This window comes from Asparagus officinalis, unplaced genomic scaffold, assembly GCF_001876935.1.
Source record: "Asparagus officinalis unplaced genomic scaffold, Aspof.V1 AsparagusV1_Un1105, whole genome shotgun sequence".
NCBI lineage: Eukaryota > Viridiplantae > Streptophyta > Magnoliopsida > Asparagales > Asparagaceae > Asparagus > Asparagus officinalis.
In genome coordinates this window covers 5435-21311 of record NW_017973364.1, presented here as the reverse complement: position 1 = coordinate 21311, position 15877 = coordinate 5435, and the positions used below count along the sequence as shown (strand labels likewise).

The window sequence follows — 15877 nt, the reverse complement described above, 5'->3', positions numbered from 1 at the left end:
ATCATCAAATCTCATCTTCCATGATTATATTACAAGGTTTTGCTGAGGAAAGATTAACTATCATTAAATCTCATCTCAACAAAAGTTGTAAAAGAACAATGAATTATTCAAATGACCAGCTTCTCATTTAAAATAGTGAACTGATCTCGAACAATGAATTATTCAAATGACCAGCTTCTCATTTAAAATAGTGAACTGATCTCGGGTTATCCTGAAATATCCTATATAGGATTCTCTAGGAACTTCCCGTTTTACACAGGTTATCCTGAATATATTACGGATAATATTTTTTCAGGAACTTCCCATTTATTGGCATCATCAATTTGTTGCCATCTTGGGTAACCAGGCGATATGCACCGTTCGAATAGACTGTTTCTATCACAAACGGTCCTTCCCATTTAGGTTCAAATTTGCCTTTCTTCTTAGAAGTGAGAATCATAGGTCTTCGAACGGCGAGAACTAGATCTCCTTCTTTAAAGCTTCGTCGTCGGACCTTTTTATCGAAAGCCCGAGAAATTCTAGCTTGATAAAACTCGATTTGTTGTTGAGCTTCCCCAAGCTTTTCATCTAACATCTCTAATTCCTCGAGACGTTTCTGATGATGTTCTTCCGTCGTCATTCCCGTTACGAGAGCGATACGGAGAGAAGGAATCTGCACTTCCAATGGAAGAACGGCTTCACACCCATACGTTAAAGCATACGGGGTGGCTCCGGTAGGCGTGCGGACGGTCGTACGATAAGCCCAGAGAGCTTCGCCGAGTTTGTCATCCCAATCTCGCTTATTGGTTTTCACCAATTTTGCCAGGATTTTGATGATAGTCTTGTTAAAAGCTTCGGCCAATCCGTTAGCTGTAGGATTATAAGCAGTCGACGAAACGTCTTTAATCCCGAATTTACCGCAGAACTTGATGAATGCGTTGCTCACGAACTGAGGACCGTTGTCGTGCACTATTCGCCTTGGCACACCGTACCGATATATGATATGGTGTTTGATAAATTTGATGACATTGGTCGTCTTTACTTCTCTAAGTGGAACTGCTTCTGCCCATTTCGAGAAATAATCGGTGATTGCCAGAATGAAACGGTCCCCTTTAACCGAAGGTGGAAAAATAGGACCTACTATATCCATTCCCCAAGTTTCAAACGGCCACGATGTCGCCGAAGGATGCAGATATTCAGGGGGTATGTGCATATAATTTGCATGCAATTGACACACTACACATTGTCGTGCGTAATCGACTGCGTCTTTCACCATAGTTGGCCAATAATATCCGATTCTCCTAAGTCGGTCGCAGAGTTTAGGACCGGGCTGATGTGCACCGCATATCCCATTATGTGCCTCTTTGAGTGCTTGTTCCGCTTCTTTACTGGATAGACAACGAAGTAAAAGACCATCATAAGCTCGTCGATACAACGTTTGCGATGTGGCATTGTAATAAAATCTCGGCGCTCTTCGCCGAATCGATTCCCTTTCTCTTACATCTTCAGGTAATATACCATGTAAGACGTAGTCAATAATAGGAAAACGCCAATCTCGAACTTCGGGTTCAACTCCAGTTGAGTATACCTCTTTAGCATTCGAATCGTAGATTGGAACAATAAGCTGATGAGTCCTCACTGTAATTAATTGCTCTGTTTCGGGAGGTTGAGCCAAGGATACTGACAATGCTGCCAATGCATCCGCGTATGTATTTTGGAGACGCGGAACGTACTCGATGAAAAATTCTTCAAACGAGCTTGCTATTTCGATGGCCACCTGGTGGTATGGAATCAGGTCTCGATTTCTGACTTCATACTCTCCTCGTATTTGATTAACCACCAGTTGAGAATCTCCAAAAGCTTCAAGGTATTCGACCCCCAGCTCTTTGGCGAAATTAAGTCCGATTATTAATGCATTGTATTCAGCTACGTTATTAGAGCATGGTTCAGTCAGTGAATATGCTCTAGGCAAGACGTGCTTTTCCGGGGAAACTAAAACGACCCCCACTCCTGAGGAGATTTTAGAACATCCGGGTGCACTTGCCACGTTGGTTGATCGGGAAGCCCCATCGAAGTACAATTGCCACACTTGTTGATGTGAGGTGGTATTAACTTCGTGAGTTTCATCTGGCAGGTCGTCGTACAATTCGACTACATCCTTCGTAGGGTTTTCTGCCAGAAGGTCGCAAATAGCTCGTCCTTTAACAGATTTCTGCTGTTTGAAGTACAAGTCATATTGCGATAAGAGTAAAGCCCATCTGGCCAAACGCCAATTCATGGAAGCCGGTTGGGTCATGAACACTCGGACGGGATTTATGTTGGAAATGACATAAATCGTCTGTCCGACTAAATAATGTCGCATTTTCTGAATCGCGAATACCAAAGCGAGGCATTCCTTCTCAATCATCGGATAACGAGACTCAGCTCCTACCAATGTACGACTCAGATAATACACAGCTTGCTCGTGACCGTTATCGTCGTCTTGTGCAAGTAAGGCACTTAACGAATGGCTCGTCGCTTTGACATAAATCAAAAACGGCTTGCCCGATTTCGGTGCAACGAGAATAGGTGGATTCGCTAGATATTTCTTGATATCTTCGAATGCCTTCTGACATGCTTCATCCCAAATGAACGACACGCCTTTCTTTGCGAGTTTGGAAAACGGTTGACATTTTCCGGACAAGTTCGATATAAACCGACGGATATATGCTAATCGACCTTGCAATCCTCTGAGTTCTTTAAGATTTCTTGGAGGCTGCAGTTCGTTTATCGCCTTCACCTTATCAGGATCAATATGAATACCTTTTGTGGTGACGACGAACCCAAGAAATTTACCGCTCGACATTCCAAGGAAGGATTTAGTCGGGTTCATCTTTAACTGATGAGTTCTCATAAGTTCGAACATTGTCTTCAGATCGTTAATGTGGTCGTTTTTATCACGACTCTTAACGACTAGGTCATCAACGTAGCATTCGACTGTCTTCCTAAGGTGTTCTTGAAAGATCTTCGTCATCGCCCGTTGATACGTAGCACCGGCGTTCTTCAAACCGAAAGGCATAACGGTATAACAAAAGACGCCAAGAGGTGTTCTGAAAGCTGTATGCTTTTCATCATCCGGATGCATCTTGATTTGATTATACCCAGAAAATCCATCCATGAACGACATTCTTTCAAACCCGCATGTGTTGTCGATAATGACGTCCGTAATCGGTAGGGGAAAATCATCCTTGGGGCATGCTGTATTCAGATCTCTGAAGTCAATACAGATTCTGATTTTTCCGTTCTTTTTGAGGACTGGAACGATATTGGCCAACCATTCAGGATGTTGTTCCTCTCTGACAAAACCCGAGTCAATTAGCTTCTTAACTTCAGCTTCTATTGCCTCCATAATTTGCGGACGAAACCGTCTTTGTTGTTGCTTGACAGGTTTAGCATCCGATTTTATGTTAAGGGTATGCATTGCTACATTTGGGTCGAGTCCTGGCATATCTTCGTAGTTCCATGCGAAAACGTCGATATACTCTTTAACGAGGGCAATTAATTCCTCTTTTTCGTCTGGCGGGAGATCACCGCTGATAAATATAGGCTTCGGATTATTTTCGTCACCCATATTAACTTGAACCACTTTATCCTCGGTAGGAGGTTCTCTTTGCTCAAATCGATCACCGTATTGGATATTCATGTAATGCATCCATGGATCTTCCCAAACAGGTAACTGATCGTCTTCTTCTGTTGTGGAAGGGTCAACCGTCGCCATGTTCGACATTAGGGATTTGAATCTTTCACCAATGCTCACGTCAGAATCCCAATTTGAAGTATCGGATGAATGTCCACTCCTGTCTATTAATTGGTTAATAATCTGTTGGCCATAATCGTCTTCGGATGAATCATAACCCAGACCTCTATTACGACTGTAGTAATTATCTGGTTTTCCTTTTGGTACATAGGTAGAACGGGGTGGAACCCTAATACCTTGACCAAAATAAAGGCCTTCACCAAGTGAAAGGTCATAGCCTCGACTCATCATATAATCATTCGCTTGAGAACTATACCGAGAGAAGTGTCGCCCGGGTTTTTCTTCATCCGAATTACTATCTAAGAAATGATCTGGAGTGGGGGATGATTCCCCTTTTCCAAAGATTATCTCTTTTTCACCCCCTGCCTTTGCGGGTAGGATCATAGTTGTTCCAGATGAGCTTTGGAGGTGTTTCGTCGCCGTACAAGACGAACGAAGTGGCATATGTAGACTAGAGTCGTCATACAATTTCTGCATTACGTCATCTAGACAATGCGAGTACTCTAAATCATGGTTTATTATTTCATCGGCAAGCTGCCAGTTACAACTTTCGTCCGACGATTCATCACCGTCAAGATCGATTACAAGAGGTTCAATGTCATTTAGTACAAGACCTTCACTATAATCGAGCCCGGCTTCGGTATCAGCTTCTTCTCCGCTGTCCGTGCCATGGGCCGATGGTTCAGTTTCGGACTCAGCACCATAAAGAAGGGAGTCAGTAAAGTAATTTTCTAACCCCTTGAATGGTTGCTTATCCGCGACCACCGTCTTGACCTCCTCATTAGTGTCGACATATTTCAAACACTGATGGAGGGTGGAGGGAACTATAAGATTACCGTGGATCCATGGGCGACCCAACAGTAAGTTATAGGAAGTCTCCGCATCGATCACATAGCAGGTGACTTCAGACTTCAGATCTCCGAGTTGACACTTCACCCGGATTTTTCCCAACGGTCGTGACCCGCTTGTGTTGAAACCATAGATAACCGTTCCAGTGGAGGCTAACTTGCTGGCGGGAATTCCGAGGTGGTACATCAAACGAAGTGGCATGATACTAACAGCGGAACCCGGATCGACTTGGATCCGGTTAACCATGCTCGAACCGATATATCCAGTAAAATATAACGGTCTATCATGCTTTGAATTCCTGACTTGCATGTCTTCTTTTGTGAAAGCAATGCAAGGAAATTTGGTGGCTGCCAGATTGCAATGCTGCACTGACGATTCTGGCTCTTCAGGAGCTGGCTTGACCTGAGTTAAGAATACTTCAGAATCAGCCAAAGCTTCTTGTAAAGCTTCTCTGGTTTCTTTTGAGAGGCGCAGCAACTCGTACAATGTGATTCTTGCTGGGATATTAGCCAGCTGAGCCATAACGTCGAAACGATATGGTGCGTTCGAGCTTTCCGGTTTGTCTCGTCCAATCGGTCGACTAAAACGAGACTGCTTCGGAATTTGAACCTCTCTGTGTTGAGGTTCTTTTTCTTTTTGCTTAACAACTTTCTGAGGTTTTTCAGCTGCTACTGGTGGAGTTATGGCTACCCCCAGCTCCGTAAGAGTTTTGGCATTTGGATCTGAGGTTTCCGGATACCTATAATGGTACTCGTTTCCACTTCTTGTAGCAAAAACTTCCTGTTCTCCATCAGAAAGTGATAAAGCTGCTATATCCTCATCGTTCTTCTCGGGAATCGCCGAGGCTCCATAGCAGGACTTCTCCTTTCCCTTGCCTTTTGACTTCTTCTTTGATGTGGGTGTCGTCCACTGTTCATCTTCAAGCAAATCCGGATGAACCCAAAGGATTTCGCCGTTGGGGGCTGTGTGAGATACGAGCCCCTTCTGGCGCTGTCCATGAGGGTCATCGTTGATGGTTTGCATCTTGACCTTTGATACTGGCTCGGCTTGAAACCAGGACAAAGGAACCGATCCGAAGCTAATAGAGACCGCGTTTGCGCCTACCTTCTTCTCCTTTGGCTTCGGTGTCACAATACCAACATCAATCAATGTTTGAATTTTATCCTTTAAAACATAACATGTCTTAGTAGGATGGTGGACCCTTCTGTGATATGCACAATACTTTGGGTCATTGATCTTCGTTGCTTCTTCTTGGTTTGTGACCGGTGGAAGCTTGATCTTGTTGTTCTCTAACAAGTATTTGAAGATGACCGGAACTTCATCATCTTTGAAAGAGTATTCCTTTGGGAATCTGGGCTCAGAATTCTTAAACTGCTTCGAAGGCTGTTGATTCTGGTTTGGCGCCAACTGGAAGGATGATTGTTGCGGTTGTTGCGGTGGCTGTTGTGACGTCTGATGTGCGTCCACAGCGGCTACAGACCCTCTTCCTCTGCCTCGAGGGTTAAAGTTCTGCTTTTGATTTTGATTCTGATTATTAGCTGGTGGCAAACCTCGCTCCAAATTCTTTCTCTTGAGGAAGCGTTCAGCTTGTTCACCTCTTACTTTCATCTCTTTCCAAGTTTTAGAGGGAACAACCCCCACCACTTCTAATACATCCAAGGACAGATTATTATGACATGTTTGCAGAATAAATTCCTCAGTGAGTGGATCTCTGCAGTTCACCGCTTTGTCCCGGAATCGTTTGACAAAGACATCAACCGATTCCCCATCCTTCTGCTTCTCATCCAACAACGTGCCGATCGAGACTTCCGTGTCGTCGTCGAAGAAATTGGTGAGGAATAACTCTTCCATGTCTGCCCAGCTAGTGATACTCCCAGGCTTAAGGCGTCGGTACCAATCGAAGGCAGGCCCGCGAAGGGTTCCTACGAATGACCGGACCATCAGGGCTTCGTTCCCAGATATTGCGCCGAGATGCGACTTGAAATAGATCAAGTGCTGAGTTGGTGAACCCCTGCCATCAAAAGGAGTAAAGTTAATCAAATTAAATTTCTGGGGATAAGGAATCAGGTCCCACTCCCTCGGGTACGGGTATGGGATGCCCGTTTTCTTCACTTCTTGAGCCGTCATCAAAGCGTTGACTTTGCTCTCAAGATCGTGCATCTTCTTGTCCTCTTCCTCGCTTTTCTTCAAATAGATCTGTGGAGGTTGAGTGGCTGACTTGGTCGGATCGCTTCCGGAGTTGTCTTTATCTGGAGGAGGATCTTCAAATATCGTCTCATCCTCTTCATTACGCCGACTGGATTCTGCTCTTTGGCTTGATTCCGGTTGGTGTTGCTGAACCTGCAAATCCCGCATCTGCTGCATAGTCAACTCCATTTCGGTTTTGAACTCAGCTCTAATTTCTTCGCGTTGTTTAGCCAACGCTTCCTGCAGCATGTGAGCCAATTGATCTGGCGTAATTGCAAATGATTCTCTGGCTTGTCCAACACTGGATGTGGTGTCGTCAGAAGCGACAGCAGAACAAGTGTCTGATAATTCTTCGTCCGAAGATAACCCCTCGTGCATTCTCTTGTAATCTCGTCGTAGGTTGGCTCTTCTTTGTAATCGCGCCATCCTTTGAGAAAGACCCTGCTCAACTCTCCCTCCCGGAGAGAAATCAGGGTCGGGGTTAACTAACTGTTTCTTTCCTTTGTTGGTCATGTTGATAGTGACCTCAGGGAATTCATCTCGTTGGATTACAGATTTTTTCTTGTTGAAACGTCTCATTTTGGGTTTTGACGCTTCATTGGACAATCTTTGAAATACGGAGACTCTTGTTGAATTATTCTTAGAGCATCCGCATTCTGTCAGCACTGCTTTGATGAGTCTCTCGCAAGCGCAATGGGACTCATTCTCTCGGACAATCCTCTTTCTTAAATTCTTCTTCTGATAGTACAGCTCGTCATTATTGTGATTCGAGCAACCTATCCTTTGCCTCTGAACTTTGTTAACATACATAGGACGACTGGTCGTCGCCTCTGAGCGATCCAAAGTTGAATTTTTGAATCCACCCCCTTGCGGGAGTGGAGTTTTCATAGGTCCTAAACGAGAGTGAACTGGTATTCTCTCGTTCTGGACTTGTGAGGTTCTGACAGGTGGGTGTTTACGACCCCCTGCATATGAAACCACTATGGGTTTATTTGCAGCATCTGATGGTTGTTTAACTGGGGCTTTGCCTCGATCGTCAACCGAAGGACCGAGGCGATCTGCCATTGTCACTTTAAACTTAGACAAATCTGGGCTAACCCAGGGTTTCACCGACGACGCAGTAGATGGGCCCGGAACAGATGCTTGCGGCGTCTTTGGCATCCAGACTTTACGATTCTTCGGTGACTTTTCAGACACTGTCTCTTTCTTGGTTCCTTGCGCTTGTTGACGAAGAGCGCGAGTTTGGGCAGCCTTCGCCTTACGCCTCTGTATCCGTTCCTTGAGGGTTGAACGGGCCCTTTTGACGAGAGTCCACTCCTCCGTCGTAAGTTTTGCAGAAATACAATTATTTTGCCGTTGGGGCAATTGAACCGCTTTCTGTTTCCTCGACTCTAGGTCCGCATAGTAATGGACCCCGTCGGTTTGTTGCATGGCCTTAGCCAATTGTCGAGCACGGCGCTGACGCTGTCTCTGACGAGCTCTTTTCGTCAGCACCGGTGAGCTATTGATCAACGACTCCGTAACTGGTGTAGAGTCGTTTTGAGCAGGGACGTTGCAAGGAGATTCCTTAACAACGATCGAGCCAGAATCTTTGTCTGCGGCCTCCGTTGGAATTGCAGACTTGAAAGTTTTCGAAATCTTCCTATATTTGCGAGACGAGGAAGATTTCGCGGATGAGGATGATAAATACTCCTCAAACTTCGCCTGATCGAATTCGTATTCGATCTCTTCATTGATGATGATCTTGATCGGTTGCGACACCGCGGTCTCGGCAGCGAGACCGCTGGCTCCCACTGTGGTCGCCAGCTTGTTTGGTTCAAAAGTCGCTGCTGTGGAATTCATTATAACTTTGTTCGATTACAACAAATTCGAAAGAATAATCTTTTTATAAGACTTTTTCTACACAACAAAACAAAAATTACAACTCTTGAGAAACAAACACGAAAATCGTCTATCAATTCTCGTTTTCGTGGGACTTTGCCTGTGCCGGGAACGCTTTGGTTCGTGGACCGCCGATTCACAGATCGTGAAGAGGGGGCTTATGATTCTAACTTCGTTATCGAAGTAGAAATTGAAACGATATCTTATCGAAGTAAGATAGTCGTTCTTCTTAAAATCAAGTCGAAGCTTAATTTCAAGGCGTTGCAAGAAAAGAACTCAAATCTCTGCTCTCTCTGCTCTGGAATGCTCTAACAAATGCTCGATCCTCGTCAGAAGTGACCCTAGGGGGGTATTTATAGCCTCAAGGGTCAGTAACTGCAAAAACTTAACAATCGAAGAAGTCAGTACGGCGAGACAGTGTTTACTGTCTCGCTGGGCGAGACAGCGTTTGCTGTCTCGACCCGCGAGACAGTAAATTTGCTGTCTCGCTCAGCGAGACAGTAAATGCTGTCTCGGAAAATGGCAGTTTCTCGCTGTAACTGTTCTCTCACGTTTCAAACTCCGTTATTTTGGCAGTTATCCACGTGATTTTCGCCCATGATGTTTCCCACGTCCCTTGGCAGTTAATGGACACGTGTAGGGCAGTTACAAATGTAGTTTTGACTATTTCAACACTGTCTCGCTGGCGAGACAGCAAAGACTGTCTCGCTGGCGAGACAGTTCATACTTGTTTTGATTTTTCCAAAACAGTATGAAATCCTTTCTTGTGAATTTTTGAGTGATCTTCTCTATGCTTGGGATATCTATTAGCATTTTTTGACGCCTACAGATACCCCCTCCAAAGTATTCCAGACTCATTCTTTTATAGAGGAGCATGGGATACTTTGGATAAGATAGATTTTACTTACGATCCCTTCAATGCTTGGCTGAATAGATCGTATGAAAGGACTTGTAAATGGCTTCAATGTTTAACCTCTTCTGCTGTTAGTCTATCCAGTTCTTCGTAGAATAGCTAACGTTCTCCCGGCGTCGCGTTTATCGCTTGACCGTTGTCGAGATCTTGAATTGAAGTTGATACTTGCTCTTGTGAATTCAGCGTTTACCATTGAATTGGTATATCCATTGAGAATTCCTCAGGTTATCCTTAAGAATATTCAGATTAATATTCTCCAGAAACTTCCTGTTGAGGGTGGGAATACAGTTTAGACTCGTGTACCCATTGGAGTATTCCACTGTTCCATAGTGCAAAACAGAAAAGTTTACTGTCTCGCTCGGCGAGACAGAGTTTTCTGTCTCGCTGGGCGAGACAGTGTTTTCTGTCTCGCTCGGCGAGACAGAGTTGTCTGTCTCGCTCAGCGAGACAGAGTTTCCTGTCTCGCCCGGCTGCTATATAAGTCGGGACTTAGGGTTTTAGGGTTTTTTACGTCGGATTTTGGCGATTTTTTGGGCGATTCTTGGGCGATTTTCGACCAGTTTTCTTCTATTTCTTCTCCTCTTTGTTGCCGACTTGGGAGGTGCTCTTGTTTGGGAAGATTTCACTCAGATTTCAAAGGTTTGTTCTTCCCCTTTTCTCCAAAATTTTGACTCTCCTTCAACTGTGACTGTGCATGCATCATTTCGGTTGTATTTGTCCTATTTTTTGTCGATTTCATGTTCAAAATCTTAACCTTCCTCTTGGATTTCAATGTAGATCACATACTCATCATGTCGCCACGTAGAGCTCGAGGGAAGGGAATCCGACCGACTGTTCAGAGCCCTGAGGAGGCTGCCCCTGCTGCACCCTCACGTGGAGGTATATTTCTTTCACCTTTTCACGAATTTAAATATTGTATTTCGTCCATTCCATATGTATGTTCCTATTTTTGCTTGCAGATCCTCGTTTGTATCCTTTGAGGTACCTTCGAGAAGAGCCGGTATCCTCCTTTGAGGGGATCGACGCTTAAAAGTGTTTGTTTTGCTTTGACAAAACACACTTCATAATACACAGGGGCGATTTTACATCATCCCATATGTATTGAAAGGTTTTGGTATGCCGTTATAATGCCCGCATACCTCCTTTATACATATGGTGGATAGAAAATCGTCACACCTGTTATGAGATAACGACTATATCTTATAGAATGAGATATACCGTTTTTCTCTAAAATTTTAGGATGACACTTACACAATTTATGTGTATGCCTCTTTTATCAGTCCGATTTCCTTCTACCACATTTACTGCTGATGTGATTACTGGCCGGAGTAGCGTGACCCACTCTTATTACGAGGGGATCCCGTTAATTGAATCCTCTCCCCAGTTTAAATCTGATTATAGTGGAAGTGATAGAGAATTAATCCAGCGAGGTAGTTGTCGTGTTCTACGACGATTAATCACAGATGCGCCCTTGATCTCGGAGCAAGACTCGAATCAATGCATAAGGAAGCCAGATTTCTTATTTGGTGACTCGGTAAAAGATCCGAAGATTGCTTTCTGCCAGCCTGCGCAATGGTTGCACCAGAATGGGTCCTCATTCTTATATCTGCCTTTTATCCCCCGGGATCACTCACTATTAATGTTCAGGAATCTATCAGTTGGACGTGAGATGTTCTGGAAGTTGACTGAAAATCACGAGCGTATTCATTGTGGTTTTATTGGGAAGGAAGCCAACCCAGGCTCCAGTGAAAGAGCTCATGTGCGGGGGCTTCATCCGGGTATCTTGGGACAAGATAATATACCTCAGAATGAAAAGATAGTGCAAGCCAACACCGTGAAGAACCGGTTAGCGGCAGCGGGCAAAAGATTACCCAAAGAGACTTTTAGATGCTATGGATGGGTCCATTATTCTGGGGACAAATGGTGGTGGACCAGGATGACCCGATATGTGTTAAACCGCTTTGGGCGAGAGTTAGCAGAATTAGGGTTAGATGTCCCGATTCGTGCCACCATGCATGGCCTACAGAGTAGTGTAGGTCATTTCCTCTGCTTGTTCGAGATCTATAACCCGGACACTAATACATTCTTTACCAAGAACGGGGAACTCGGATTACCACTGCATGAAATGATGCAGGTGTCTGGTTTGCCTATGGGCGATGTTCCCTATCAAGAGTTCTTTCCAACTAGCAATCAGCTGAACAAGATGAAAGATAGCTCAACTGTGACTCATGATACTTTATGGGAATTGACTTGCCATTATCATATAGCCATGGCCGAGATGGAGCCCAAAGCCAGAAAGAAATCTCCTCAGGTCAGCTTAAAACAATTCGCTGACTACCTCTTCAAGAACCTGGATGTCCGTTCGGCAGATGTGTGCGGATTGTCTCCTTTGAGTACGGATGAAATTAACCGTCTGTTAGAGAAAACCAACGCGCAATCTTATACTTCGCGCTCAGAAGATGGATTTTTGCACGGCACTAAGTTCCGCTCTTATCTGTGGCAAGCTGGTGTTCCGATTAGCCCTACTGCTCTGCTGGCGGGTTTTCTAGCCTTATGGTTAAAGAGATGTGTAGTTCCTCATCAGTCCGCAGATGCGATGCCAATGGAAGTGTTGTATCCGGCCGTCCAGCTAGTTACAGGTCGCAAATTATCTTTGCTTCCCGCTATGGTGGCCGATATTCATAGTGGATTACGGCAATTAATCTCCGTGTTTACTCAGGAGAAAAAGAAACCCTCTGCCAGTCTGTCCGTTCCGAAGCTGGAGCTACCTTATACTTATCTGATGACCTGGTTAGTACTTCATCGACCAGATTTAATGGAAGCTCCTGAGACGGCAAATTCTAGCATCCCTCTGTTGCAGAATCTCGAGAATTGCAAATGGATCAGGCATCAAGAACCCGACATAACGAGGCAGTTTAAAATTCACAAGTGTTGGGAATTCTTCCCCTGCTTCCCTCAATTCTCCGGTACCTACAATACTACTTTAGTAGATGCTGAAGACCCAAGGCAGAATCGCACTATCTTGGATGTCGGGTGCTTCAGATGGTTGATGAATATTCGACCTGGATATCTGTTCTTCAGAGTAAGGGATGTTTGCCACATTGAACCCTATCTCCCATGTCGATTCGCCCGTCAATTCGGGTATGATCAGATATATGTCGGCAATCCAAACCGCCACCTTAGCTTTCGAGGTGGACTTATCGATGGTGCGAGGGCTTGGTTCTGGAGCATTGCTGGCTGCACAAATGTTGAATTTGATCTTCCTTTAGAGGCGCCGCCCCTAAGGATGACCTTTCTCTTCTGCAAATGGCTGATAGCCACCAATATTGCCACTCGACGTAGGAGGATATCAGACTCAGAGGAGGAAATAGCTCCACGACAAGCAACAGAACCGCCTCGTGAAGCTGTGATGTCGCCTCGAGGAAAAGAGGCTGCTGAATCATCAAGGAAAGGAAAGGAACCGGCTCTCCCAGTTGATAGTGAAGAGGAGTTTGATAGTGAAGCAACCGAAACTTCAGAAGGGGAAGACGAGAATGAATCAAGTTCTGAGGAAGTATCTGGCCTTCCCGATTCATTCTTTGATAGAGGACTTGTAAGGCCTTCTGTCGCTCCGACCCAACCACAAGCTGCTCCAAAGAAACGTAAGGAAAGAGTCGTCATGGAACATCCTAACCGGATGACGGTAGAAGTTCTTAGTTGCGACGAAGAGGATGAAGAGGATATGGTGCCTCTCATTCGTCGGCAAATATCTCGAACTTCTACTCAAGCTCAAACTCAAGTTTCTCCCCGAGCTGAGTTACGCACCAAACATCGTCATGAAGGTTCTGGTGCACGCCCTCTGAAGAAACAGAAGAAAGCTGTTTCTAAACCGCGCGTTCATCTTCCTGCTGTAGAAGAGGCGTCTGGTCGTAGTGCTTCTTCTGATGAGCAAGGTAACGATTTGTTTTTATAGCTTTTACACTTTTTGACGTTCAAACTTATTTCATGTTCAACTTCTGCAGGGAGTCGAGAGGAAGGAGAATTGCCAGCTGATGCTGCTTCTCCCGGAGGTATGGAAATTGAGGAAACAAGCTTCGTCCAACAAATGCATGATGCTCTGAAGGAAGGATCGGCTGATGTTCCACCCACTCCTGACGTTGATCCATCAGCTGCGGACACAGGTACTGATCTTTCTCCTCTCGGAAGAGAAATCCGAGAAATGAATGAGTCGGACCGTGTGCCTCCTCTAATGACCTGTGCGCTTTCTCTCCTTTTAGTCAAATTAAAAGAAGCAGGTACCAGTAGTGGAGCTCTCGAATCAGCCCCGACCAATGAAGGTAAAATCGATCTTTGTCTTGGGCAGATTCGTCTAAATTTACATGTTATTTATGGTTCCTCATGTTCTTTAGACATCCCGATGCACGAGCCTATTGAAGGAGAAGCTACCCATGCCACCAAAGTCGATGATTTTAATAATTTCGACTTTAATATCTCAGAGGACGACCATCAACAAATCCTTGATTCTCTGTTAGAGAAAGCCTCTGATGCAACTATCGGCTCAGATGTTGGAATTGGTTCAACGGAAGCCGGTCCTTCTGAGAGTAAGACTTTGGTTCTGTGAACTCCACATATATATATACGTATATATTTTGACTTGATTAATCATATAAGTGTCTGAATTATAGGACCAACTGCTGGAGCTGATACTACTATAATTACTGGAACGTCTGATCGGCCAGAGGGTAGCGAACTCGTGCCATGGGCAGGAACTGAGGTTGATTTGCAATCATCAGTTCTTGAGCCTCAACCTTCTACTCCTATGGACCCTATGATGATAGAAGTCACTGTCACTCCCCAGATTAGTCCGGTCGCAACAAAAGCGAGACCAACTGAAGGCGTTGGTACGTCGGCTGATGTTATGCCTATTGCTGGTACATTTTACCCATAATTTTGTTTCAAATTTTGGGTTAACATCTCATTATGCTCATTGTAACTCCTTCGTTTGTAGAATCAACTCTTAAAGAGCCTCTTAGCTTGGACCCGCCGTCTTCTGAAGCTTTAATTGAAAAAGCCTCTGATGTAGCGGGTGCATCAACAGCTACCATTCCTGAATCAACCTTGGTTGTTCCGGAAATCAGGTTACCATCCTCGGGTGAACTAAGTCATGCTGAAGGTTCTTCCATCGAACTTGGTATGTCTTAGTTTGTTGTTTTGTATGTATATATATGTCCTGTACTGACCTATTTGCCTTCATCGCAGTTCCTTCATCATCATTATCAGATCGCATCCGAGCTTTGTTAGCAGACGAGGATCCGGATAAAGCCGGCATTTGCTCTGATCTCGACGGCTTCATCTCCTTTTTGAATTCTATGGTTGATCGTATTCTCTCCAAAGGATCGCGATTTGAGAGTTTTAAGAAACCTCTTGACCGCTATATATCAGGGATCCGTGATGAAGGATATAATGATTTAGCCGATTCGATCAACGCCTACATGGTTGACTTGAAGCAACATGTTGACCTTCTGAGGGGTCTTCGCACTGAAAGCGTACCTTCCTACATTGCTTCTCGCATGGACTCCAAGCTACAAGCGTTGCGTGATTCCCAAACATCAGCTAATCTCGAGCTCCAACAGCTAAGAGCCCACAGCGATCAACTTAGGATGAATGTTGGCAAGAGAATACAAGCCCAGGTTAACCTACGTCGGGATTTAGAATCGAGTCGAGCAGAAATAGCTCGCTTAGAGGAGGAACTTGCAATGGCCAAGGATGCTCATGATGTCTTGGAGTCCGAGTTGAAGCGGGAAATTCACACTGAAGGCAACTTATTACAGCAACTGAACCTTCAAGACCAAATGATTGCTGAAAAGGAACAAGAGGTCGCCGCGCTTCACAACGTTGACGAAGAAGCCTTTAAAATCAAATTGGCAGCTGAGCTTGAACAGGCTCGTGCGTTAGAGCTGTCAAAACTTGAAAATCAGATTAGTCAGTATAAACTTTTGTAATTGGAGGACATATATTTTTGTAGCTTTGTTTGAAAATTCTTGGTCAACATAATGAACCTTTTTGCTCATTATATTGAATCTTTTTGCTCATTGAGGTTTTATTATGATTACTCATTCTTGTTTAGAATAAATAACCATAATACTTATAGGATTTTTGGCAAATCCTCAGCCATCAACGGATTTGATATACCTTTACCGATTACCGTTTGAATCGGGCTAGTATGTGAATTATCTAAGTCCGTTTCACATATAACGTTGCGCTAAAAGAATTAAACTCTTTTAGACTTTGAA

The 15877-nt window shown here is 44.5% G+C and overlaps 1 protein-coding gene across 2 annotated transcripts; it reads left to right on the top strand.

The window, feature by feature from the left end:
* The first annotated feature begins 13588 nt into the window (after positions 1-13588).
* LOC109828348 lies at positions 13589-15587 on the top strand. 2 transcript variants are annotated; one of them, XM_020395370.1, is made up of 4 exons: positions 13589-13921; positions 13994-14515; positions 14593-14775; positions 14844-15587. In XM_020395370.1, the coding sequence occupies exons 2-4, from the start codon at positions 14404-14406 to the stop codon at positions 15584-15586; spliced, it is 1038 nt and encodes a 345-aa protein (XP_020250959.1). In that variant the 5' UTR covers positions 13589-13921; positions 13994-14403; the 3' UTR covers position 15587. The 2 variants fall into 2 exon arrangements, with proteins under 2 accessions (XP_020250959.1, XP_020250958.1); XM_020395369.1 differs by having other exon boundaries at positions 13589-14515.
* Positions 15588-15877: the final 290 nt, after the last annotated feature.